Source organism: Pseudorasbora parva, chromosome 5, assembly GCF_024679245.1.
Source record: "Pseudorasbora parva isolate DD20220531a chromosome 5, ASM2467924v1, whole genome shotgun sequence".
Lineage (NCBI taxonomy): Eukaryota > Metazoa > Chordata > Actinopteri > Cypriniformes > Gobionidae > Pseudorasbora > Pseudorasbora parva.
In genome coordinates, this window is record NC_090176.1 from 45,310,731 (window position 1) to 45,336,820 (window position 26,090).

General features: G+C 38.7%; 2 protein-coding genes across 2 annotated transcripts; both read right to left on the reverse strand.

Annotated features, from left to right (window-relative positions):
- Positions 1-1,687: 1,687 nt before the first annotated feature.
- LOC137076185 (lactase/phlorizin hydrolase-like) lies at positions 1,688-15,473 on the reverse strand. The gene is made up of 17 exons (XM_067445125.1): positions 14,882-15,473; positions 14,350-14,408; positions 14,184-14,267; positions 13,930-14,029; positions 13,744-13,828; positions 12,975-13,665; positions 12,246-12,891; positions 9,338-10,894; positions 6,111-6,379; positions 5,707-5,997; positions 5,421-5,619; positions 5,114-5,316; positions 4,933-5,039; positions 4,707-4,838; positions 2,452-2,675; positions 2,121-2,365; positions 1,688-2,048 (listed from the first exon to the last, which is right to left on the reverse strand). The coding sequence occupies exons 1-17, from the start codon at positions 15,471-15,473 to the stop codon at positions 1,836-1,838; spliced, it is 5,697 nt and encodes a 1,898-aa protein (XP_067301226.1). The 3' UTR covers positions 1,688-1,835.
- A 299-nt stretch (positions 15,474-15,772) lies between these two features.
- gjc4b (gap junction protein gamma 4b) lies at positions 15,773-23,528 on the reverse strand. The gene is made up of 3 exons (XM_067444480.1): positions 23,339-23,528; positions 17,291-18,449; positions 15,773-17,087 (listed from the first exon to the last, which is right to left on the reverse strand). The coding sequence occupies exons 2-3, from the start codon at positions 18,417-18,419 to the stop codon at positions 17,074-17,076; spliced, it is 1,143 nt and encodes a 380-aa protein (XP_067300581.1). The 5' UTR covers positions 18,420-18,449; positions 23,339-23,528; the 3' UTR covers positions 15,773-17,073.
- Positions 23,529-26,090: the final 2,562 nt, after the last annotated feature.

Here is a 26,090-nt window from a genome sequence, read left to right on the forward strand (position 1 = left end):
ATAATCTTAGTGAAAGTGGTAAACAGATTTGGCTTGCTGTCTGCTATAGAGGGGCTCGGAGAGGATATTCGGAGAGGAGAGTCATTTATATAGCGCTTTCATATGTACTACTGTACACCCAAAGCGCTTTACACTCGTGTCAGGGATCTCTCCTCAACCACCACCAATGTGGTGTACATAAGGAGGAGCAGGGGAGGAGGAGGGATGCTTCAGGAACCAAAAAGGGGAAGAGGTAAGCTGCTGGTTTTAAACCTTGGTATTAATTGAAAGATTAGATGGGCGTACTCCTCCCGAAATTATGTTTATTAACTTCACTATATATTTTATATTATTATTGGGTTAGCCTATAAATCATAGACACATTGTCCTGGCATAAACTGAGACCTCATACTCACTGTCCTTATACTGACCATCACAACCCATTTATAGAGCTTTTGCAGATTTCAGCAAGTCGAGAATTTCAGATTGTGGCGAACGTTGGATCACATATTAATAAAACTGTGAATGTACAGGGAGCAAAGCTCCATTAAACCACTTTACAAGCACAATCCAATGAAAACACACTTTCACATTAACAATTAACTTTAATAAAACCAGAGATATGGTAGGGTATAATACATTAATAATACAAAATTATCAGAAATATCTAATATGGAGATTTCTGCAGAAACCTTGAAATGTCAGCAGGGACTAAACTATTTTTATATTAGAGTAAATAAAAACATATGTAATGTAATGTCATGTAATATCACATGTCTTACATACTGTTACATTACATACTAATGATGCATTTAACCTGTCACAGAAAAAAAAATCTGTTGAATCAGTGAACTTTGTCTTCAAACTATTATTGTTCACGTCAATCTGCATTTATGCAGCATTATCTGACTAAGCAAGTTTGCCTTCTCCTTTTTATTATACATGTTATCTTGGTGTGTGTTTGTGTGTTTGCAAGGCTTTAATAAAACTCCCCACATGGGTCCCTTAAAAGAGTAGACCAAGAGTAATCGGGGTAATAATTGACAATACATTATTGTTTCTGAGATAAAGAGCACATGTCTGAGTTTACTTTAAGTTATTGCAGTACTGATGCACATCTTTACTGTCGTGACAGTGTTTTGTTCTGGCAGCCAGTTAAAATGCCATGTTTCAAATTTTGTGCATCTCTGTGCATATGCTTATCATGTGAAATTACACCACACTTCAGGGTTGTTTATGGTCTGTATTTTCCTGATAGCAGCAGTAAAGGCTCACTGTTGTTTACACTGATATGCATGATTGGATGAAAAGAAACGATACTTGTACAACAACTGAATTGGTTTATTCCTTTGACTTTTGTAAAATCAGCATGTACAGTTAAACCCTTTAATGCAATCCAAATCCAATAAAGGCATCTAAAAGGACATTAAGACTGATATTAAACTGCATTTGTAATCAACATGACAAAAGCTAACTCAGGCAATCGATCAATTAAAATAACATGCAAGGAACATTATATCATCATTTTTCAAAATACAGTGTCACTTTGTACATATTCACTAATGGTAACTATTGTCAATTGTGATTATATTCACTGTAGGATATAACTTCCAGTTTGCAGTAAATATTTTGTAAATTGCTTCTTAGGCAGATATGTTTAACATTGAGGTTTTTCTTTTCATGGGAAGTTTCAGCTCTACTGTGAAGATGTTTTATTATGCAAGGAGTAATTTCTTGTTTTCTTAAGGTTTATGAATTACATAATTTGTACTTAATTATCTTTACAAAGAATGTTAATTTAGCTACATCAAAAAATATACTGTACATTAAGATAATTGGTATAGCAGATATCATGTTTAGAATTTATCTTTTTTCTCAAGGCCAATGTGTTCCTCCACTGGACGTTTGTGTTTCTTGGATGCCTTGACAAGTCCGAAAACTAAGAGGACAACACCGACTGCAGCAATAACGGTGAGACTGAAGAGGACATTAAGAGCCCGTTCAGCATCCGGACCTGACACTTCCAAACCCAAGAAACTGACTGACAGTTCCTCACCTGGAGGAGTAGTCTCTGTAAACAAGAAAAGACCCAGTTAATAGAAATAGATAAAGAAAGACAGAGAGATGGACATATCTGGGACCACCTCACCTTCAGGTTCATGGACCTGACATTCATGAGGACTTTCTCCTGGGCTTATGAAGCCATTGCAGTTGATTATTGTAGCATAGTTCCAGACAGATTTTTTAGGAATGCGTGGTAAAGTGGGATCTGATCGATTTACATAGAAAAAGCCAAATTTATCATCAAAGCCCGTCGCCCATTCCAGATTGTCCATTAGAGTCCATGCAGCATAGCCACGGAGGTCCACACCATCCAGCAAATACGCTTAAGAATTAAATGAAAACTATTAAAATTCATGAAACGGCATCACAGAAATGTATTGTTGAACACTGTCCTGTGTAAATCTTTACCTTTCAGTGCCTGATTTATATAGTTATCATAGTAGTGGATACGGTGGACGTCATTCAGATTCATTGGCCCTCGTTCTGATACGCCATTCTCTGTAATGTAAACAGGAGGGTTTCCATATTCCTCCTTAATGAAATTCAGAATTTTTCGAAATCCCACAGGAGTTACTTTCAACCAGAAAGATCCAGAATCAAGCCATGTACGATCTGTTACAGTTCCTGCACCCCTGGAATAGATTGCAAAGTTATTCTTTTTGTTTTAAATCGCAAAATGTAACTATTATCACTTAACTCTTTATATAAATTTGGATGTACAATTATGTCCAACTTTATTTGCACACACACAGTGTACTCACGTGGGGCGATAATATGTATTATGTACCAGTGGATCTGAACCTTTTTGACATCAAGGCCCCCAACCCCCACTCACAATTTCTTCCCGATAAAATATTTTAAAGCTTTGTATAACTAGAAAGATGTATATTTGTTATAGAAATAACCAAATAATAAGTTTAAGCATCAGCAAATAAAGTTGTTTTATCTTATTTCCATGCTTGTTTGATCTTATTTTAAATCATTTTAAGTCATCTTGAGGTTTGTTAAGGCCCCCTGGTTGAGAACCACTGCCATATCACACCTGTGTGATTGTTTGCATCATTGCAAACTATATTATCATATAGCTCTTCTTTGCTAAATGCGATTATAAAGAATGAAGATATTTTAAAAATAAACATTAAAAATGTGAAAATTTGTATTGTGTAAAAAACAAAAAATAACAACGTGAAACAATTTGTATTGTGAAAAGCGCTATACAAATAAATTTGACTTGAATAACTTGACATAATAAATATTGATTGGGTCTGAAAAGTGGAAGCTGGTTTCTGCCACTAAAAAAAAGACAAAAGAAAAGAAAAGAAAAGGTAATTGCGACTTTTTTTCTTGCAATTGCTAGTTTAGATCTCACAATTCTGAAGTTTTTTCTCAGAATTGCGCTATATAAATTTGCAATAGCGCAATATAAAGTCAGAATTGTGTGATATAAAATCTCAATTGTGAGTTTATGACTTCAAAATTGTGAGATATAAACTCATTTCTGAGAAAAGTATTTTTTCCCTCAGAATTTGACTTTATAACTCACAATGTCAATTCTGAGAAAAGAAGTCACGATTGCAAGAAAGTGTTGACATGAAGACAAAAAAGTTAGAATTACGACTTTATATCCCACAATTCTTTATTTCTCGTAGTTGTGAGTTTAAATCTCAAAATTCTGACTTTATAATTCGTAATTGCTAGAAAAAAAGTTATCTTTTAAATTGTTCGGTGGAAATAAACTTCTATATGGAACAGTCCAGCTGCAACCTCCCGCGATCTCTCTTGAAGCCAAAACGGAAGTAATTTAAACTGCAAAGGCTCCAGAAGGGAGCAGAATCTCATTGAGCCCCATGTTAAATTTCCAAACTTTACAGCAGAAAAAAAACATGTTTACAGCCTGGTACAAATTGTGGTTTAGGTCTATACGGCTAATGTTGCCCTACATGACAACCAACCCGATCACACATAAATGCGTATAAATAGTACGAGTGTGCAATGTCGTGGAAAGTATACGCCAAAACTCATTTTGGCGTGCATATGATACGCTGTTTTTCGCGTGCATATGATACGCACTTTATGGCATATATATGACACGCTCTTGGGTAGGTTTAGGGTAGTGGGGCGTATATATGACACGCGCTTGGGTAGGTTTAGGGTGGTGGGGTGGGGGTTCGTATGTATAATACGCCATAAAATGCGTCTCATATGCACGCGAAAAACAGCGTGCCATAGACACGCCAAAATGAGTTTTGGCGTATACATTCCACGACATTGCACACTCGTACTATTTATACGCATTTTTGTGAGAATACCCTGTGACAACTGTTAGGGGGGTGAATTTTTTTTATAAGTAATTCGTTTACATTATATAAAGTCTTAAAGTTCTGCATAATTAAGGGTGTGGTTACTTTGAGTGACAGGTAGATAGCCATTTATCTGCCTTCATTGCGTCACCTAAGCTCTGACCCCATCCCGCCTCTTTACCCATTTTCTGTTATGTGTGTGGATGCGCGATAAAGCGTTGCAAAGTTGCAGCGGCCAACTCGTCTCTACTTTACGCCTAAGAACGGCTTATCGGAATCCTATGGGTGACGTCACGGACACTACGTCCATATTTTTTACAGTCTATGGAAACAGTATGTGGATAAAAAAGACTAAAAGGCTACCTGTCTGCATCATAGTGCTGGAGGTCTTTGTAGTCCATGTTGTAGGCTAAGACAGTGGTGTAGTGGTTGAATCCAAAATAATCATGAGTTCCCTTAATCCTCGCTACTTCCGCAGGGGTAAATTCTGGAAGCCTGTTAGATGTGAAATGCAAATGTTAAAACATCTATAAGTACACTCTTTTGAATGCAAATCTTTAAATTACTCACAAACAATATAACATTTTACCTTGACTGAGGTCGGCCAGCCGCTAAACTTCTCTCTCGAATGATGTCTTTCATTAAATCACTATAATCTCCATTGAACACAGGATGAGCGAACCAACCAATCTGGAACTGTTTCGAGAAGAGCAGTTAATTTGAGCACATGGTTACAGACATATTCAAATGGTTGAACTACAAATCTGTACCTGAACTACGCGCACGGCAGCATCCACATCTTCCTGTTTGTATGGGTTTCTTGGTTCAGCCCAGTCAGAGTTTATAGTAATGCCAACAATGCCACCATGTTTTGCACGATACTTATCATTATACAGATGCCAGGCCTCAGCATGAGCCTTGATGAGGTTGTGTGCCACAATATATGGGGCAGTGCCCGGTCTGAAACTTATACCTGGACACAAATAGATCATCAAGAAGCTTATGTTGCATTATTAACTGTCAACACTGAAACCGATCAGATAAATCAAAAAGTATAGTTTTTAATGCAAACAATACCTGGTGCTGCACTTCCATAGCCATGTCCGATCATTGCAACATTGTAGGGTTCATTTATAGTGATCCAGAACTTTACTTTGTCCCCCAGACTGTTAAATACAACATCAGCATAATCTCTGAATCTATCGACAATAGTGTCATTCTCCCAGCCACCAACATCCTGGAGAGCTTGTGGGAGATCCCAGTGGTACAAAGTCGCCTGTCAGACAAAGTGATCAAAAGACTGTGAGAAGTTTAAGGATACCAGAGCAATTTTTTGCATGCAAATTATTTCAAAATAGTCTACCTGTGGCTTGATATTGGCTGCCAATAGAGCATCTACTAGTCTATGATAGTAGTTAAGTCCAGCTTCATTAATTTTCCTGTTTGTTCCATCTGGCATAATTCTTGGCCATGAAATAGAAAACCGGTAGTGGTTGACCCTCAGTGTTTTGAGACTATTGATATCCTCAGCGATCTTGTTGTAGCTGTCACAGGCAATGTCGCCATTTTCATCCTGCGATATCTTCAAAGCAGTGTGTGTAAATGTGTCCCAAATGCTGAGACCTTTTCCATCTGCTCTCCAGGCGCCCTCTATCTGTGGTGTTGGAACAGAACATGAAACAAATATCCTCATTGGAAGCAAATATATGATTAAAAATATATATAAATATGATCAAATAAAAATACATTTGTTTAAATGTATTGCACCTGATATGCAGCTGTTGCTGTGCTCCATATAAATCCCTCTGGGAAATGTCCGTATAACATTTCTTCCTCAACTGGAAGTGGAAAGCCATTATTTCTCATTATATCAAAGTAGAGGTGAGCTGAGCGTTTTGGAGTTCTCGGCCGATTTGGATGTTTAAAGTTCACATGGTGCAGTCCATAGCCAACAGTGTAGCCATTCAGCCACTCAAAAGAGTCCATCAGAGAGCTAGCAACATAACCCCTAATACGTACTCCATCCAGGTTGTGTGCTAAAAAGTGTAAAAGTGCATCAAATTACTATTACAAAAATGAAGTGCCCAATTTTAACAATCTGAGCGCATGATCTGATCCTCATGGAGTAGGTGCACTTAGGGTGTGTCCGAATCCACTTCTGATTTGATTTGATTTAATGGTTCATTTAAAAGGGGACAGTGCAATTTCATAAAACACATGAACAAACATGGTTAAAAAAGCCAGAATTAGCCAAAAGGCTATTTTTCATCTGTAGTCCCCTGGCCAAGATGTTAAAAAAAGCATTAAAATACAAACCAAAATATACGGCAAATTGACTACAATATAAATGACACTGTAAAATAACTTAAGATACATTCTGTTACAATAATCAGACGCACAAAAAACACATTTTCAAAAATGGCTATAGTGTATCTAATATATAGTGCAGCTCAATAGGCTCGACTTTTAATGTTGGCAGACATAATTGTTAATGAACCAAATTTTCAATTTTTTTGTAAAGAGCTTTCTAACCTCCTCAGGTATAGAATTCCATTCTGTAGCGCCCCTCACTGACCAGGCCGTGCGACTGAAAACGCTCCTGCGCAGAGGGATGACACAGTCCCCTCTGGCAGAGCCTCGAGTAACGCGCTCAGAACTGTTTCTTTGGCTGATGAACTCAGCCAGAGGAGCTGGTGCCAAATCATGTGTCACTTTGTATATGAGATTCAAATTAAAAAACGAATGAATACTGTTCCAGTTTAAAAGGCTGTGTTTTTTTTAAAAAATTGCACAGTGATGATAGTGCCTTGGTTTTTTGTCCATGATTTTAATGGCTTGTTTGTACAATGTTTCCAAAGGTTTTTTGCGCTCTGACTTGCTAAAAAAAATTGTGCAGCTTCGTTTGACATGTCATTTCGAATTGAGCCGAAATTTGCAAGATTAAACTTGATTATTTTACATATTTTTTTAATATGGGCTTTAAAGGTAAGATGTGAATCTATTACTAAGCCAAGATATTTATATTGATTTACGATTCGTAATTTTTCTCCAGCAACTATTATGTCAGGATTAAATGAAGCTCTATCGATTTTACTGAGAAACATACCTACAGTTTTCGAAATATTTAGCTGCAGGCAGTTCTCCTGCAGCCAAGATGTAACACGAGTCATTGCTTTAGTAAGTTTATCTGCAACAATGTCTTTAGAGCGACCATGAACAACTAGAACGGTGTTATCCGCATACATTAAACATTCTACTCAGGGCCGGCGCTCCGCACACGCACATCACGCACTGCGCGTAGGGCACCAAGTGCTTGGGGGGGGCACCAAAAAATCTGGGTCGTGAAAAAATCATCACAATAGGCTAGCCTACTAGTATAAATAACACATAAAATATTTCTAAAAGCATGTTAATATACAAATGCAATACAAAAGTAATATAGGCTGTTATGAAGGACTGTCATGTGTACATAATAATGTACTATGATTGTTTAAAATCATAGTTTACCGCGAACTGAAAGTATTAGTAGCATAGATCCTTATCTATCGCAATCGTGCATAGACAATTCTAATGGAGAACGAGTATTCCTCTGTACTATAATTATTATAAGACATGTTTACATATATTTACCATGAGTGCTATATTCTTTGTTGTACATTCGCGAGCTAAATGTGTATGCCGTAAATGCACCGTTGTGTTGTTTACATAAAGGCAGCCGGAATGGCGCTAATGACGTTACGGCCGGGAGTTCGAGCCCCGCTCAGAACAGGATTCTTACATGATGATAAAATAAGCCTACATGACAATTTTTAGGCTAGTAAGTGCGGATTTCATTTCTTGTGTAACAGTTTAGTACTTTGTACTGTTATTTGTCCATTGTTATCATAATTACACATCATTTATGTGTACTGCTATTGGCATCCTTTTGTATATTGTTATTTACCAATTTGTATGTATATTTTCAGAACCACAAACTTGCCCCGACTTATGGTGGAGAATAAATGTTACAGAAGAAACATCAGAGTCCTTATTGCATTCTAACTGGATGTGCCATAGTGATTGCAACCAATTACAACCAGACAATTTAAGTACTTCAAAACATAGGCCTAGACCAAATTAGTCGAGAAAAAGGTGAATCTCTGTGCCAGACTCCCTCTGGTTTTCAGTAGAATCCCTGAATATTTTGTCTTGTGGTTATCAATGGGGACGTGGCTCAGAAACTGTCATATGATGACCTGATAGCTGATTTTGCAGCTAGGAAATGTAGACGTGTGCCTCTGTAGGGCCTCTGACAACTGATGGTAGTGAAAATGTTTAATATAGTTCTATAGAATAGCAGAATGGACTCTTTATAGAGATGTAGTCCCTCTGTTGAGTAATTTGTACTGTGCAGTTATGCATGGTTATTAGCAGTTTAAAACGTGCACTTTAAAATTCATACTTTATAAAATTCATAGAGTTATTCTATTTACACAAAACTTTTTTTTTGCACTTTTAACTTTCTGTGTTTACATTGTTCAGTTTCAATTATTCATTTGCAGCAGTTATTTTGGAAGTAAAGAGAACCTAAATAAGAAATTCTGAATGGTAGTTATTTCTTTGGTGGGTGGGTGTTTGTTTGGGGAGGGGAGGATAGGGTAGGGTGGGTTGGGTGGTGGGGTGTTGGGGGGGGGGGGGGGGGCACCACCAAGCATTTGTGCTTAGGGCACCCAAATGGCTAGCACCGGCCCTGATTCTACTTCAGAGCAAATATTAGGCAAGTCATTGATATAAAGGCTAAATAAGAGGGGCCCTAATATTGAGCCCTGAGGAACCCCGGTAGTTAGCCTAAGCGACTCAGAATTGCAGTTGTTAATTAGTACAGATTGTGTACGATCATGCAGATAGGATTCAAACCAGCTAACAGTGCACAAGAAAATTTAAATTGTGGAAGCTTGTTAAGATCACATGCACAAATACATGTGTAGTCACTGTCATAACTGTTGTTAACATACCTTTAAGAGCCTCATCAACATAGGTCTTCAGGAAGAATATTCGATCGGTGTCATCAACCGTTATGGCAGTGCCTGTAGCCACACCATTTTCTGTTATATAAATCTCAGGGTCTCCATACTCTTCCTTTAACCAATTAAGAAGTCTCCTCAGTCCCCAAGCAACAGCCTTCTGCTCATTAACAGCTGTATTTTCAGAGCCCTCTGCATTGTCCTTCGCGACGTCCTGGTCAGTCTCATAAGACTCAATATTAAGTCTGCTGGTCACATGGCGCACGACTTTGGTAGTGTATGTGTTAATGCAGAATACATCCGCTGTTCCTTGGATAAAGGCTTTCTCTTCGTCTGTAAAAGAAGGCAGGCGGGATCCTGTCAAGCCTTGAAGTTCACTCTTGTTGCCAACTTGCCACTTCATGGCATCAGGGTAGTCACCATTTTTAAAGATAGGATGTGCAAACCAGCCTAGCTGGAACTGAAGGGCTCGATCAGCTGCCAACACCTCTCGAGGGATGTTGACATCCAGGGGTTCTGCCCATTCAGCATTCAGACTAATGGATACCAGACCTCCTTGAGATGCCCTGTATTTCTCATCATAAGTATGATACACTTGTGCGTGAGCTTTTAGGAGGTTGTGCGCAACCCTGTATGGAGCATCTCTTGGTTTCTTCACATTAGGTGGAATCTGACCTAGTCCATATCCTGACCATGCAATTGTCTGGGGTTCATTAAATGTGATCCAAAACTTCACCCTGTCTCCAAATGTTGCATAACAGAAGTCACAATATTGATTGAATATGTTAATCATTTCAGGGTTGTCCCAACCGTTGATGTTCTGTAATGCCTGCGGCAAGTCCCAATGATAGAGAGTCACCATGGGTGTGATTTTGTTTTTTATAAGACTGTCGATGAGCCGGTTATAGTAGTCCACACCCTTCTGGTTAAGAGAAGATTTATAGCCACTTGGAAAAATTCGAGACCATGACAAGGAGAATCTATAAGTCTTCACTTTTAGGGCTCTTAACATGTGTAGATCCTCATCTATTTTATTGTAGCTGTCACATGCAACATTACCATTGTCACTGTTTGGGATATTTCCAGGTTTTTGAGTGAAAGTATCCCAAACACTTGGTCCTTTTCCATCTGCATTCCAGCCACCTTCAACCTGATAGGCTGAAGATGAGACACCCCAATGGAATCCCTTTGAAAATGTTCCATAGTGATAAAGCTGTCTCTCAAACTTGGTCTGAGGGGAAAACTTTTCCCAAACTACCTTGGATTTTGAAGGAACTTCAGATGGTGGCTGACTAGGGAGTCTTGTGCTCTGAATTTTATTTCCATAGATTTGCATCTTAGGGCTAGCTGATTTCTCAGGGAATCCGTTACTCTCAATCACCTTTGAATAGTAATATGCGGATGCTTTGGGGGTTCTTGGCCTGTCAGGTTCTTCAAAGTTCACATAGTGCAATCCAAATCGTTGACTGTAGCCTTGAGGACCCTCAAAACCATCCATAAGAGACTGGACTGTAAACCTCTGGATGACAATATCATCCAAATGCACAGCTGTTAAAACAAAAAGAGGTAGTTAGTGGACTTTAGATAGTGATATTGTAACACTGTATATAGACTGATGTTAAGGTTTGGCAAAGGTTTTGTTAAATTGGTAAAATATTATTTAAAGGTCAGTCTGTGTCAAATCCGATAAGGCTATGAACAAATCCCCTGATTTTGTTCATAGCTTTTTGCTTTCTTGTTGCTGACCTTCAACTGCTGTCTGCAAAATTATTGCAGATTCTAACATTTCCATAAATGTTCAGTCCCCTGAAGAATTCATTATTTCCAGACCAAAACGTTATTATTTGGGATGCCATGTTTTCCAGAATTGTTGTTATTTTTGACCTCATAGAAACTGATACATACATAAACAAACTTGATTCCTTCAAGTCTACACAGCTCAAAGTTTCTCAGGGTAAAAATATTTTCAGAAGTGGCTCAAAAAGTAAAACAGTTCTAAATGTGGGTGGCATTGGGGCCATAATTAAATCCATACAATACATACATACCAAGGAAATGCCCTAAGCTTAAAGTTTAAATGTGTAAATCCCTATTATGATCAAAAGTATATGGTACAATATTTTTCAAATTTTTGAGATACTTGATCGTACACTATACATGGCTTCACAGATAAGGCATTGTTTGTTCTGAAAATAATGAATACTTTGTAGTGAATATACCTCAAATACAAAAAAAAAAAATTAAAATCTGCAAGAAATACCTTAGTTTTAGGCCAAAACTCTGGTGTTCATTTTGGACTAACGTGGTCTTCATTTTATACACTGACCTCTCTCTCACGATTAAAGGGGTGGTTGCATGCGATTTCACTTTTTTAACTTTAGTTAGTGTGTAATGTTGCTGCTTGAGCATAAACAGTATCTGCAAAGTTACAGCGCAGAAAGTTCAATGCAAACGGAGATATTGTCTTTTAAAGTTATGGCAGTTTATTGCCTACAAAAACTGCCAGTTTGGACTACAACCAGCTTCTTCCCGGGTTGGTGAAATCATAAACCCTTGCTAGTCACCGCAGATGTGACTTCTGCCCGTAATGGTAAGGGGCGTGGCGTTTCCAGACAACCTGTGCTTGGCACTTCAGCCAATAAAGAAACATGAAACTACATTTGGCCATCTAACCAATCTAAGACCAATACGTTTTTTGGAGGAATGGGCTTCATAGAAGCAGGAAGCAAACGAGCTGTTCAAAGGACAGTGGAGACAGCAGTGTGGAATAAAGGTAAAATATAAGAAAAATACAGCGTTTTAAAAAAATAAAGAAGTATTAAGACATGTTATACTGCACCCCATAAACACAACCAAGTCTAGAAAAAACAACACAGAACCACCCCTTTAAAATACTTACCTTTCATTGCTTCATTAATGTAAGCTTTGAGATAGTCAACACGCTGTGTGTCATTGAGCACATCACCATTGTACTCAGTAGGCATTCCGTTTCCTGTGATATAGATGGGCACCTTTGTTATGGAAGTGTACTCTAAAAAGATGTAGTTCAATAACCGCCGAAGCCCCCACGGAACTGACTGGATCTGGTCAGAAGCTGTGGAGGGCCATATGGGGTCAATATGAGCCTGGAAGTCCCCAACATTATTTGGCCCAGCGTCACAGCTATTCAAGCTCTCACTAACCAGTCGTGAAGTGTGGTGGTTAAGTCCGAAGAAATCAGCTGTTCCTAGGATTCTTTTTTTCTCAGCCTCAGTGAAGACAGGAAGTCTTGCCAGCTCTATACCACAGACATCTTTCTTTTTTTCAATTTGTTCCTTTAGTACGGCTGGATAGTCTCCATCTACAAATATGGGGTGAGCAAACCAGCCCAGCATGAAGTTCAGATAACGCTCAGCTGCTGCTACATCCAGATCACTTAAGGGATTTCTTGGCTCTGCCCAGTCAGAGTAAAGAGCAATGCCCACTTTTCCTCCATGCAGTTTTCTGTATTTGTCATTATAAATATGCCATGCTTCAGCATGAGATTTCAGAATGTTATGTGTCACCTGCGAAAACAAGCAAAGAATTGCCAATATACATATTATAAAACCATAAACTATATAGCACTTTGTCAGATTGACAGACACACCTTGTAAGAGGCCATTATTGGATCTTTAATACTTGGGGGATGTTCCCCTGTTCCATACCCCAGGTTGCTCACTACCCAGGGGCTGCCGAAGGTGATCCATGTTTTGACTCTGTCTCCATAACGAGAGAAGCAAAAGTCAGAAAACTCTTTGAAAGCTTCCACAATAGAGTCGTTATCCCAGCCGCCTGAGTCCTGCAGAGCTTGGGGAAGGTCCCAGTGATGCAGGGTAACAGTGGGCTCGATGCCCGATTGTAGAAGTGTGTTAATCATCTTGTCATAATAAGCAGCCCCCTTTTCAACCAAACTTTCTCTGCGCCCAGTGGGGAAAATGCGAGCCCAGGAAATTGAGAACTGATAATTAGGTGCCATCATGCCCCTAAGCAGATACACATCATAGTCCACCTTGTGATAACTATCACAGGCCAGATCAGTGGTCTGGTTTTCAAAGACGTGACCCTCATGGCTAAAACGGTCCCATATGGTCTCACCCTTCCCGTGTTCAGCCCATCCACCCTCCACTTTTAAACTCTCACTGGAGACGGACCATTCAAAATCAGCCTGGAACAAGCCACTCAGGAACTGATCGCGCTCAGCTTCGGTTTGACTTCTGAATTTCTCCCAGACTTTCTGGTATGAAAATGTAGAAGCTGACTTCTGATGGACAACAGTCTTAGTATTTTCCTTCTGCAAACTGAATGAGAGAATACTTGTTATGTTCACTTCAAAATAGTCATTCTGCATATATGTAACTTTTTGGTTTCAACTTTACCTTTTTAGTGTTTCTTCTTGATCTAACTTCCCAAAGAGATGTGTGATGTCACAGCCCGAGATGTGAAGATTTTTGTTCTGTAAAACTGACATTAATAAATAATACTAGGTAAGCATGTGGTATTTGAATTTCATAAACAGCATCTTGGACTTTGGGCACATAACAAGGAAATATGCTAACATTTACCTCCAAGAATTGTGGTAAGTGGCTGAAAATTATTTTCATATCCATCACAGTCCTTGACTGTCAACTGATATATAAGGATGGACTTTTGACCACTGACAATCTGAAACAAGTGTCAAATTTTGATGACCTGAAATGTTCTCTGTTACGTCAGGCAATGTAAGTTATCTTTAAATATATAAAAAAATGACTATTTACTGGCTGATCTATTTAGAATATAATTAAATAACTCTTTAAGAGCCTAATAAATCACTTACCTGTAATGTCCTCAGTTCCTCAGAAAGAGGTCTATTCAATTTGCAGTTGTACTGCATGTGGACAGTGATAAAATCCACATATGCCTGAAGGCGAGATAAGAGATTAGTATGTGATAAATGACATAATATTAACTATTATATATGATAATCTGCCTTGAACTTTTACCATGATTTGAGGAATCAAGTTAGCATCATTGGCTCTGATCCCAAGAGACAAATGAAGTGCTAAAATATAAATAAAAATTCACTTTGAGTGTTGCACTATTATAAAGAGCTATGTAATAACGAGACAAAGGCTAGCTGTCAGATTTTTATTCCTATAAATAAAATATGTTTTATAAACATTTATAAATATTTTGAAAGTCAGTTTCTGTTGCAACAATGTAGAGCCTTGCCTACAAAAAGCACACTGCTGGGTAAGTTGTCACAAAAGACCATGTGCTATTTAATGTTTTGAAACTATTTTGCACATGCTATTCTTGTATGTTGTACCAACAAATAGAAATCATAATTTGTATAAAAGTACATTCAAGATACATGTAACAACCTTATTGGGAACCTAACAAACTTTCATCATAGTGTGGTTCTATCAAGTTGTTCAAACTTTTAACTCAGAACCTACTGAATTACTAAGACAACTAACCCTGTTCTGTTTTTAGTACATACATATGAAACAAATGACTAAACTCAAGTCTTACCTTTAGAGGTTTGATGATAGACATTGTAAATGTTTACATGGGACTGAAGAGCATTTTGAAGGTGCACTTCATTATGTAGCTCATGCAGGTGACTGAACGTGACAATTGTGTCCACAAGATCCCTAAATGTATTGAACACAAATCCTGCATACTGCTCAAACATCTGCACCAGTAATGGATTCTCCCAGCCTCCATAACTGGCTCTGAAGTGTTCTGGAACAGCAGAACGGTGGAGAACCAACAGAGGTTTGATGCCTGATTCAGTCAGCTGCTGCACAAGCGTCTTGTAGCATGTCACAGTGTCCTCATGTGGCTGGTTGGAGTCCCCTATGGGAAGGATGTGTGACCAGGAAAGGGGAACTTTGAAGTAGGTCACCCCTCTGCTCTGAAGGTACAGAAAGTAGTCTCTGGATTGTTGTGGCAAAGGACCTCTGCAGTTAAACACATTGTCTTCATCTGAAGATCCTAAAGATGAAGTTTGGCTGGTGGTCAGAGGGCCTGCAAGTAAAATGAACTCCTGTTGCTCTGCATTGCAGTAGCTCCAAAAAACAGCTAACAAACCCAGAGAAAGAAATCCTTCTAGGACCTTCATCGTGACAGTGTTGCAGGTGGAGAGGGATTCTTTATAACCACCTCTGCTAATCTAATATAGAGGCATACATATCAATGTTACAATCATGCAGTTAAACAATCCAACTATTAGTACAGATTATGACAGTCATTAAGTTATCATATAGACTCTGGACTAAGATAAGTGTTATACTGTAGTTATCTTTGAAGAAACACTGGGGTTGCAAATAATTTTGTGATCAGTGTGATAGCTCCATTTACTACAACAAACGAATAACCATAACCATGTAAGAAGCACAGAAAAAAGGCATGACTGCATTTTAGACCAAAAGTTTTATTTGGCAAATTACAAAATGTTTTACAAAACATTAGAAAAATGTAAAAAAATTGAGATGCTTGGAAAAAGTATCAAAAGACAGAAATCCTGGCCATTAACAGACATGAGTGGATTATACTCTTACACTTTAAAGTTTAAACAGTTTCAAGATGACAAATTGCATTGGTATCGTGTATAAAACTTTAGGCTTCATGGCTTTCCTTATTGCCATTTAAATGTAAACTGGATTTGGACCAACTTGCGATTTGCATAAAGTAGGAAAACATGTACACTAATTTGAACAGAAACTATTTAGAGAAAGGATGAAAATGAAAACCAATTAAATTAAACATTTATTAGTGTTTTTAAATGTGTAAAGACAATCTCTGAAAACTGAGTTGGCCTCTCTTATAGTTGGTCAAATGAAACGAAAGCCCAAAGAAAAAAAAATTAGCTTAAAGCCTCAAAAAATAATGCAGGAAAACAACAAAAAACCCAAAGACTGAAATTGTAGTTTACGTCCTCAAAATAAGAGGGGTACCAAAATACTACTTACTCATTTACATCTAACGCACACAGTATGTAAATATAATAATCAAAAGCCACTTTGCAGATCAATAACTGATTCACAAGTATTCAAGCATTTTCCAGGTTTCCATTTTGTTCATTACAAACACACACAAATGATGGTCCACTACTCAAAACACAGAACTATTCTAAATAACTAAACTACATTTGTGATGTGGCTTTACACTGGCTCATCCATCTCATTTTGGAATGGCAAAGGTAATATGTAAACTCCAGTTTAAGGCATTTGAGATGTAACCCTTGGCACTTCATTAGAAGTGTGGTAAACAAATGGAAGAACCACTGATTTATTTACCCTACAAAAAAAAAAAAGAAAAGAGAGAGAGAGAATGACACTGATGACAAGAGACATTGCACAGCCGCCTAGTGACTGAGGAATATAACAAACATCATCCTAACTAGCTTTAGGGCACTTTGGAGTTTCAGGCAGACTGGCTGATGTCAAGTATAACTGGCTGGTGAGATTCTGCTTCTGAGACTTTTGACTTGGCTTTCACTTGCCATAATACTGCACAACACATTATCACGGATTCACCACTGTGCGTACGGACACCGGTTCCACTCATTCTCACGATGCTTCACACAATGTTCAGCAGCCAAACAAGAAAATACACAATACACACATACAGACTCTTTCCACTTTCCAAGATGAGCAATTCCAACCCCAGTTGGCGTGCTTTGTTGCACAGAAAAGCAGTCGATAGTCTATGAGTCTCAATCAAGCGCGGATCCCTGTAGGAGCGAGAGAAGACAATAGAATGAAAACATGTACACACCTTTATTCTAAGAACATAACATTAATCTCCATTTATTTGGACTTTTCTTAAAGTTTGAATTTCTTAATGTATTGCGGTCTTTGAGTGAACTTTTTTTTTTAACCAAATAAAATTACAACAGTAAGCTACTGTGAAAAATCATACACTATTCTGTCTTACCTTTTTCACATGTGCTCCCCTGCTTCTCCTGAGCGAAGTTAAGTCTGTTTTGCTCAACAGCGGTGCCGTTGGACTCCGGGCTGCTGCTGCGTAAAGGACTGTTCTCACCGTTCTGATAGGCCATATCTATATGCTGTTGGGCGCGTTTCAGGTGTCTACGCACACGTTCAATTTCGCGCGATGACGACTCGTCGCCAAAAGACTCGCGACAAGATTCCAAGTTATACTCCGGTTTGATTCCCATGGAAAGCTTGTCTTTTTTCAGGGCAGTGTGGTACCCTGGTGGGGCAGTGGGCACCTGTCTGCAAATGGCACCACGTTGACGTGCAATGCTTTGGTGACGCGCACGCCGCCGGAAAGCATCACGGATTCCACTGAGGCCCAAATGAAGAATCTCCAGCACCGTGAGAGACAAGCAGAGACAGCTCACGGCATACATGATCAGCAGGAAGATAGTTTTCTCCGTCGGACGTGACACAAAGCAGTCCACCGTGTGCGGGCAGGGGCTGCGAGTGCACACGTACGAGGGGGCAACCTCAAAACCATACAGGATATACTGGCCAAAGAGAAAGCCCACCTCAAAAACAATCCGCGACAGAAGCTGCAGGATGTACACCTTCATGAGCCCATCCCGACGTATTCTCCGTCTCCCGTCGTGTTTAGGGGCTGGCTTCTCAGGCGCCTTCTCTTTCTCTGGAAGGATCTCCTCCGTCATCATAGGATCTTCCTCGCCATTGTCCTCAGCCTCCTCATAATCGCGGTTGGCTCCACGGTTGATCATGGGCATGCGCTTCCTGTTCCTCGGTCCATACTCGTCATCATTCATGCGAGCGATCTTGTGCATCGCAAAGCCCAGGTACATAATAGTAGGGGTTGTGATCATAATGATCTGAAAAACCCAGAATCGGACATGAGAGAGCGGCGCAAACGCATCATAGCAGACGTTCTCGCATCCAGGTTGCTGGGTGTTACACACAAATTTGCTCTGTTCATCATAGTATATCGATTCACCACCCACGACAGTCAACACAATGCGGAAAATTATGAATAGCGTAAGCCAGATCTTGCCCACAAAGGTGGAGTGGTTGGAGATTTCATCCAACAGCCGTGTAAGAAAGCTCCAGCTCATGGTGCTCCCAGAAGAACCGCCGTCTCAGTCCTGCATGAGAACAAAACCAACTATTAGCAATTGAAAACAGGATCAACCCCACTAGAATAACAAAAAAGTATTACATTCAATGATAACCCTGTCATGAAAATAGCCTACCTTTCTATAACATGACTGACAAAAGTTACATCACTAGTCAGAGGAAACTAGGTGCCAAATCAATAGTAAGAATTAAATGATAAAGCAGATTTATAATTCCCCAAGTATTCTAGTAATTTAAGACAATGAAGCCTGTAAAAGGAGCTTTTATCCATCAGGAAAAGTTTGAAAGTTTACACAAGCATGAGCTTGCATTAAACTGGAAAGATCCCCTAGATGGAGCTAAAGGCTTACTTTTCTAACAAGCTCTTTCACAAACACCAAGTCAACTAAGACTAAAATAATAAAAAATAAATAAAAATATTTGAATAACTAAAAATGTAAACTATTTAACAAATTAGACATTTTAATAACTAATTAAATTGTGAAAAAAAAATTGCTAAAAAAAACCCCATTAGCTTTTACATGAAGAAAATAAAGATTGATGCTTAAATTCCCCTCACATTGGATAGAGGCCCTCAATGAATTAACATCAAAATAAAATTAACTTTAAGAATTACATTTGGATAACATGGCTACACACATACACCTCGTTTGAATGCGGTATTTACCTCCTTAGTGTTATCTGACCTCTAGTGAGTAACACCTACTTATCAGCAAATAAAGCAGTGGTTCGAAACATTTTAGAGTGGCATACCCCTTGAGGCATTTCCACTTAAACTGAACCTTTTATATTAAGAGACACATTTGCCCTCTTAAACTGGATTTAGGTGCCTTATTTACCTTTATAAAAGGCAACATTTTTTCTAACCCTAACCCGTTACATTATTAATATAATAATCAATTTAAAATCAAATGAAATCAGTAACAAAGCCATATCTGCACAGTAGAATTATGTCGAATATTGTAGAGTTATAGGCTAGAAATAAATATTTGCTGAAGTCAGTTAGAAAACCACTGGAATAGAGAATGGGCCTTATTTAGGCCTGAGACAGAAATAAATAATTTTCCCATTTTGGACAACCAAAAGGCCTGTGGATTTGGCAGATCTAACAAAGTAAATTTGAAACAGGCGACCAGTTGAAAATGGTTTGGTCACAAACTGGAGTGGAGCTACTTTAAGAGAGGATGGGGTCATCCACAGGTCTAATCAAACCGTGCAGTCCTCACTGGCTACATCAAGTAAACAAAAGATGCTTCAGGCATGGCTGTGACTTGATTTTTCCACAAAGTTCAGTGGTTGAACCAACCAAAACATCTGTAAAGACACTCTGGGGTTCTCACCCTTATTGATCACTGCTAGATATGGGTTTTCAAAAATAAGTGCTACATAATTTATAGATTCATTTTAGTTTAAAATTGTGAAATATTCAAATGTCTAATAACACCCCCCAAAACAAACATGGGGATTTTTTTTTTATAATTTCAGCTTCTCCCATGACAATGGGAACCCTGACTCATTCCAGCCTAATTACATAAATTCTAATAAAATTCATAGGCACTGGTGCATGACACGCAGCCAATGGCCACAACTTCTGTCCAAGGGTTTATTAGAGACAGTTGCATAAAGTGAGGGCCATGCTGTTGTGGTAGAGAACAGAGATTAAGAGTGCCATTTAAAGGAGTCAAATCACTGTAATTTGTACTCTGAACAAAAGGGCCATATCCGATTGCCGGCAGCAGTACAACTGTGTGGTTGTCGTTTGGTACATTCCACAGCTGGTGCCCAGTTGGCCCTTAAATTACACTTCAGCAGGGCCCCCAAAAGGATCTACACACTACACACCTAGCTTAGAGATCTTACAAAGGTGTGATCTTTCAACAGGGCACATGCACTTTTTCCATACCACTAATAAATATTAGACAAGGACTTTAAATCATATATACAGTCCCACTCATTTTGAAAATATGTTGTGCAGAAAAATGAAAAAATGGCATAAAAACAGTAAGGTTTTTCTAAAGACCAGTAGACTGAAAGGCTGTCTAAGTATGTAGTTATGGGATAGTTAAAAAAAAGAAAAAAAAAAGAAAAAACGCTGTAATTATTAGGGCTGTCCCAGACTAAAGATTTTAGTAGATTAGTATTTGCTCATTTAAGTCATTAGTTGACTAGTTGGGTGTTTTTATTATTCATTAAATTAATTAAACATATACTCAGGGAGGGGCATCAGTAAATAGTTTTATTAACAGGGCTGAGAAAGAATATTATATGTATTATTGTGAGAAATACTAAACCATAATAACAAAATAAATAAAGCTGAAAAGCATACACAAAAAGCTTGCCGTAGCACATTGGCAAAAGTAATGAATATGAATGTGTCTTGGGGGAGAAAAAGAAAAAGGACACTTTTTTTTATTAATAAACTAGGGATTTCTGAGTTAATGCCGGCTGCAAAGAAAAAGAGGATGCAGACCAATCATCTCCACAGGTGGAAGCTCATTTAGAGAAAAATTTAACACTGTGAAATGCCTAATATTAGTACACAATCTAGTTTAACATTTGAGTGAGCAGCGATATCAAGTGGCGCATGTTAGGCTACTAACATACTTCAAATGTTCATAGGTCATGTCTGAGGTCAATTAAGGCGAACGTTTGAATTTCCTGCCGTGTAATTACCACCTGGCCCAGCCACGTTAATGATCTGTCCATCATGGACTTTGTCACTTTCTATCGAGTTTTTTTTCCTTCTGCGACTAACCAACTAATTAAAGTTTGGTCAACTACGCCTCTTCTCCGCGTGTCAACTAAGACAAATTAACATGTCATGGCCAAGCATGGCAACACATACTCTCAACTTGTTCTCTGCATTTAACCCATCCAAATTAGTGCACACACATTAGTAACACACACACACACTCTGTGGGAACTCTCCATAGACGTAATGGTTTTTATACCATACAAACTGTACATTCTACCCCCCTAGAATGCCCCTGTCCCTAAACCTACCCATCACAGAAAACATTCTGCTTCTTTACATTTAAAACAAACAAACAAAAAACTAATTTAGTATGTTTATGAACCCATTTACATTTTGGATTTACATTCACAACGTAGGTGAACTCAGGTTTTACCATCCTTATGGGGACATTTGGTCCCACAATGTAACAAAGCAGTGAGCAGGCATTTACTGCGGCACCTGGGGAGAGATTGGGGGTTAGGTCCTCAATGCCACTCCAGTCATTTCCTGCTGGTTCTTAGAATCGAACAAACAGGTTATGAGTTCAACTCTCTAAATATTACACCTTGACTGCTTCCAAAGTTGTTGACTTATTAGTGGGCAGCAGTAGTAATTATTAAATCAATCGAGATATTTGAAATCTGTACTTCTTTGGAAGAAAAGATGTAATTTTGAAGAATTACTAACATTAGACTTCGTATCAACGTCAACTTTTTTCCGTATTCCTTGCAGAAAGTGTAATCTCACGCTACATTGTAGTGACATGTCACACCAGTTATGCTTTTTTTCCATAAGTCGAAAACAGATGTGGTCTGCCAGAAGCTAGATACTTTACTTTATAAAGTTTTAAATTCACTTCAAAAGACCTCCAGAGCCGTGTGTATTACGTTTATGATGGATGGATGCACTTTTTTGAGCTTCAAACTCAATGGACCCCATCATTGCTATCATAAAGCATGGACACAATAGGATATGTATTAATACAACTTCTACTGGGTCATCAGAAAGAGAAACAAATACACCTATGGTGGCTTGAGGGTGAGAAAAATCAAGGGGTGATTTTTATTTTAAAAGTTAACTAGCCTACTCCTTCAAGTTGTTAAAAGACTGAGATCCTTAGCAATATCTTAAACCTAACCCTGACCCAGGCAACGGATACAGAGCAGCCATTACCACGTCAGACATTAACTCCAAGAGAGAACAGAGTGGCTTTGTGGAGACATCTGAGAAAGTAGTTATCGTTCCAATCCAGATTCCTTCAGCCCTGATGGAAGGACAGGAGGCTGGTGCTTACATCAAAACAACCTCTCAGTTTCAAAGACATTTAAAAGCAGTTTGAACTTGAAGCAAACATGCTTACTTGGCCCATGGCAAATTAATAGATAAATAAAATTAGTCACAAATGTGCATTCGATGTAAAAGTTCACTCCCCTATGCGTGTCTTTTTAACTCACAAAATAAATCACTTACCCAATAACCACAAGGAATGCACAGAACATGAGCAATGAGTCAGGATGATGGTAACTCTGGCGTTTAAAACGCAAAAGACTCGTCTTTTAGTGAACATAACCTATTCTATTTTTCTTTATTAAAGTATCTTGTATCTTATTTAATACAACCCGATCGATAAGACCATATTAAATATGGAACATGTTTTTGAAGATTCCGCTTTAGAAAATATTACGTTACTCTCATCAAACGCAACGTGTCGATGTGGCGCGCTTTTAACGTTAACGTTACCTGAGGTGAATATTTTGCTCCTCTCAAACTAAAAAAACCCCACAACATCCCACAAAAAAAGCAGTGTGGCTGTACGCCACTTATAGAAGAATGTGATAACGACTTAATATCGACCACAGAAACGTTCATCGTACAGTTACAAAAGGTTTGTCGGTTATCCATCTAATCCAGCTGCGCAAGTTTACTATTGTTCTCGGACTGACGCAAGAAAGACGCGACAGCTTCTTATAAAACAACTTAAAGGCACTAGTTTAAAACTAATTGTATGGTTTGTGGGAAAACGTGAGTATAAACGTCTCACAGACCAACCGATAAGTAGATAACTAGTTATTTTGCTGTGTGTGAGCAAGATGTCACCAAAAATCCGTTGGCCGAATCACTGTCGAATTTCAGTCAGTTGAAAAGCGGGGAGAAAAAACATACCTCTTTCAGTAGGCTAGATGTCCACAATTTTCCCCAGCTACGTCCTTCGAAACAGTTTGTACGAGCGCATGAAATATTACCACATCTCAGCTATCTTTGACGATAAAAACCACACTCGTTATTAACCCATTCGGAATGGCACGTTGGGACACAAAGACCAAGAGGCCCCCTAAAATGCGCTGCCGCTGCCCCCGGCCCCGCCTTCGTCTGAGCAGCACCCCACCCCCTTCTACGCCTATGCGAATATGAAATCTGTCTAATCACACCCAATCACATCCTAGATGTGCATTCCATTTTGGAGAAATGTACACAAAAATGAATAACGTTTATCAATATTATTATTAACGAGTTCCACATTACATTGACATAAATTTGTGGTACATTTTTTTCCCCCTCCCCTTCAGTTTCTGGTTCAAGAGGAATTTCCTCCCCTGATTTTATAGTCACTCACTGAGATATGATACTTCAACAATATTAATGTTGTAATATTGATACTTACAGAAAATCTGTGCTAAGTCTTTTGCTTTTTGATTATTATTTATTTAGCATGAAAATTGATGTCAGAAGTTGTGTAGGACGGGAACTCTTTCCATTGCATTCATTCAAGTTTTTGCTGAATTTTGATTAAACAAATAGTGTTGCAGAGCATTACCTTAAACACACAATAGCAATGACTATGTTTGCATATATGTAAAAATACACCAACATTTTTATTATTTATTTAGCATGACATTTCAGAAAACTTTAGTCATAAAAATTAAGCAAGTGCTGGGAACTCTTTCCATTCCATTCAACCAGAATATGTACTATTCATGTTAATGTTTTTTGCTGAATTTTGATTAAACGTGGTTGCAGAGTAAGGTTAAAGCACACAATAGCCACGGCTGACTGCATCTATGTAAAAATATGCCAACCTGATCTGTTATGACGTTGCATCTATCTATCTATCTATCTATCTATCTATCTATCTATCTATCTATCTATCTATCTATCTATCTATCTATCTATCTATCTATCTATCTATCTATCTATCTATCTATCTATCTATCTATCTATCTATCTATCTATCATCTATCTATCTACCTATCTATCTATCTATCTATCTATCTATCTATCTATCTATCTATCTATCTATCTATCTGTCTGTCTGTCTGTCTGCCTGTCTGTCTGTCTGTCTGTCTGTCTGTCTGTCAGTCCGTCCGTCCGTCCGTCCGTCCGTCCGTCCGTCCGTCCATCCATCCATCCATCTATCTATCTATCTATGTCGGTCGGTCATTCGGTCCGTCTGTCCGTCCGTCCGTCCATCTATCTATCTAGTCACCACTATATATATACACACACACACACACACACACACACACACACACACACACACACACACACACACACACACACACACACACACACACACACACACACACACACACACACACACACACACACACACACACACACACACACACACACTCACCTAAAGGATTATTAGGAACACATACTGTGTTTGACCCCCTTTCGCCTTCAGAACTGCCTTAATTCGACGTGGCACTGATTCAAATACGGTGCTGAAAGCATTCTTTAGAAATGTTGGCCCATATTGATAGGATAGCATCTTGCAGTTGATGGAGATGCACATCCAGGGCACGAAGCTCCCATTCCACCATATCCACATCCCAAAAATGCTCTATTGGGTTGAGATCTGGAGACTGTGGGGGCCATTTTAGTACAGTGAACTCATTGTCATGTTCAAGAAACCAATTTGAAATGATTCGAGCTTTGTGACGTGGTGCATTATCCTGCTGGAAGTAAACATCAGAGGATGGGTACATGGTGGTCATAAAGGGATGGAAATGGTCAGAAACAATGCTCAGGTAGACTGTGGCATTTAAACGATGCCCAATTGGCCCTAAGGGGCCTAAAGTGTGCAAAGAAAACATCCCCCACACCATTACACCACCACCACCAGCCTGCACAGTGGTTACAAGGCATGATGGATCCATGTTTTCATTCTGTTTATGCCAAATTCTGAATCTATCTGAATGTCTCAACAGAAATTGAGACTCATCAGACCAGGAAACATTTTTCCAGTCTTCAACTGTCCAATTTTGGTGAGCTTGTGCAAATTGTAGCCTCTTTTTCCTATTTGTAGTGGAGATGAGTGGTAGCCGGTGGGGTCTTCTACTGTTGTCCATCCTCCTCAAGGTTGTATGTGTTGTGTCTTCACAAATGCTTTGCTGCATACCTCGGTTGTAATGAGTGGTTATTTCAATCAAAGTTGCTCTTCTATCAGCGTGATAGAGTCGGCCCATTCTCCTCTGACCTCTAGCATCAACAAGGCATTTTCGCCCACAGGACTGCCGCATACTGGATGTTTTTCCCTTTACATACCATTCTTTGTAAAAAACAACAACCCATGTGTACGCCATAACCTGCGCAAAAATCCCTTTATAAATCAGAGCCAGCAGCAGATTGTGCGTACGTGCTTCTCTACCCTGTCTCCTCCCCGAAATCACCATACATGGAGCTTACAATGCCTAGTTTTACTATGCATGACCTCATCTGCATATCATTTGCATGCATATTCCCATCCACATGACACCATGTTTAACACTGTCAAGACATTGAAAAATATTAGATACGTACTATAAATGCCATTTGTGCCTTACACATTACATTGCTGAAAATCATTACATTTCCTTTTTATGTTGTAGAATAAATATATCAAAATATCCATGAAAACAAAATTGTATAAAAT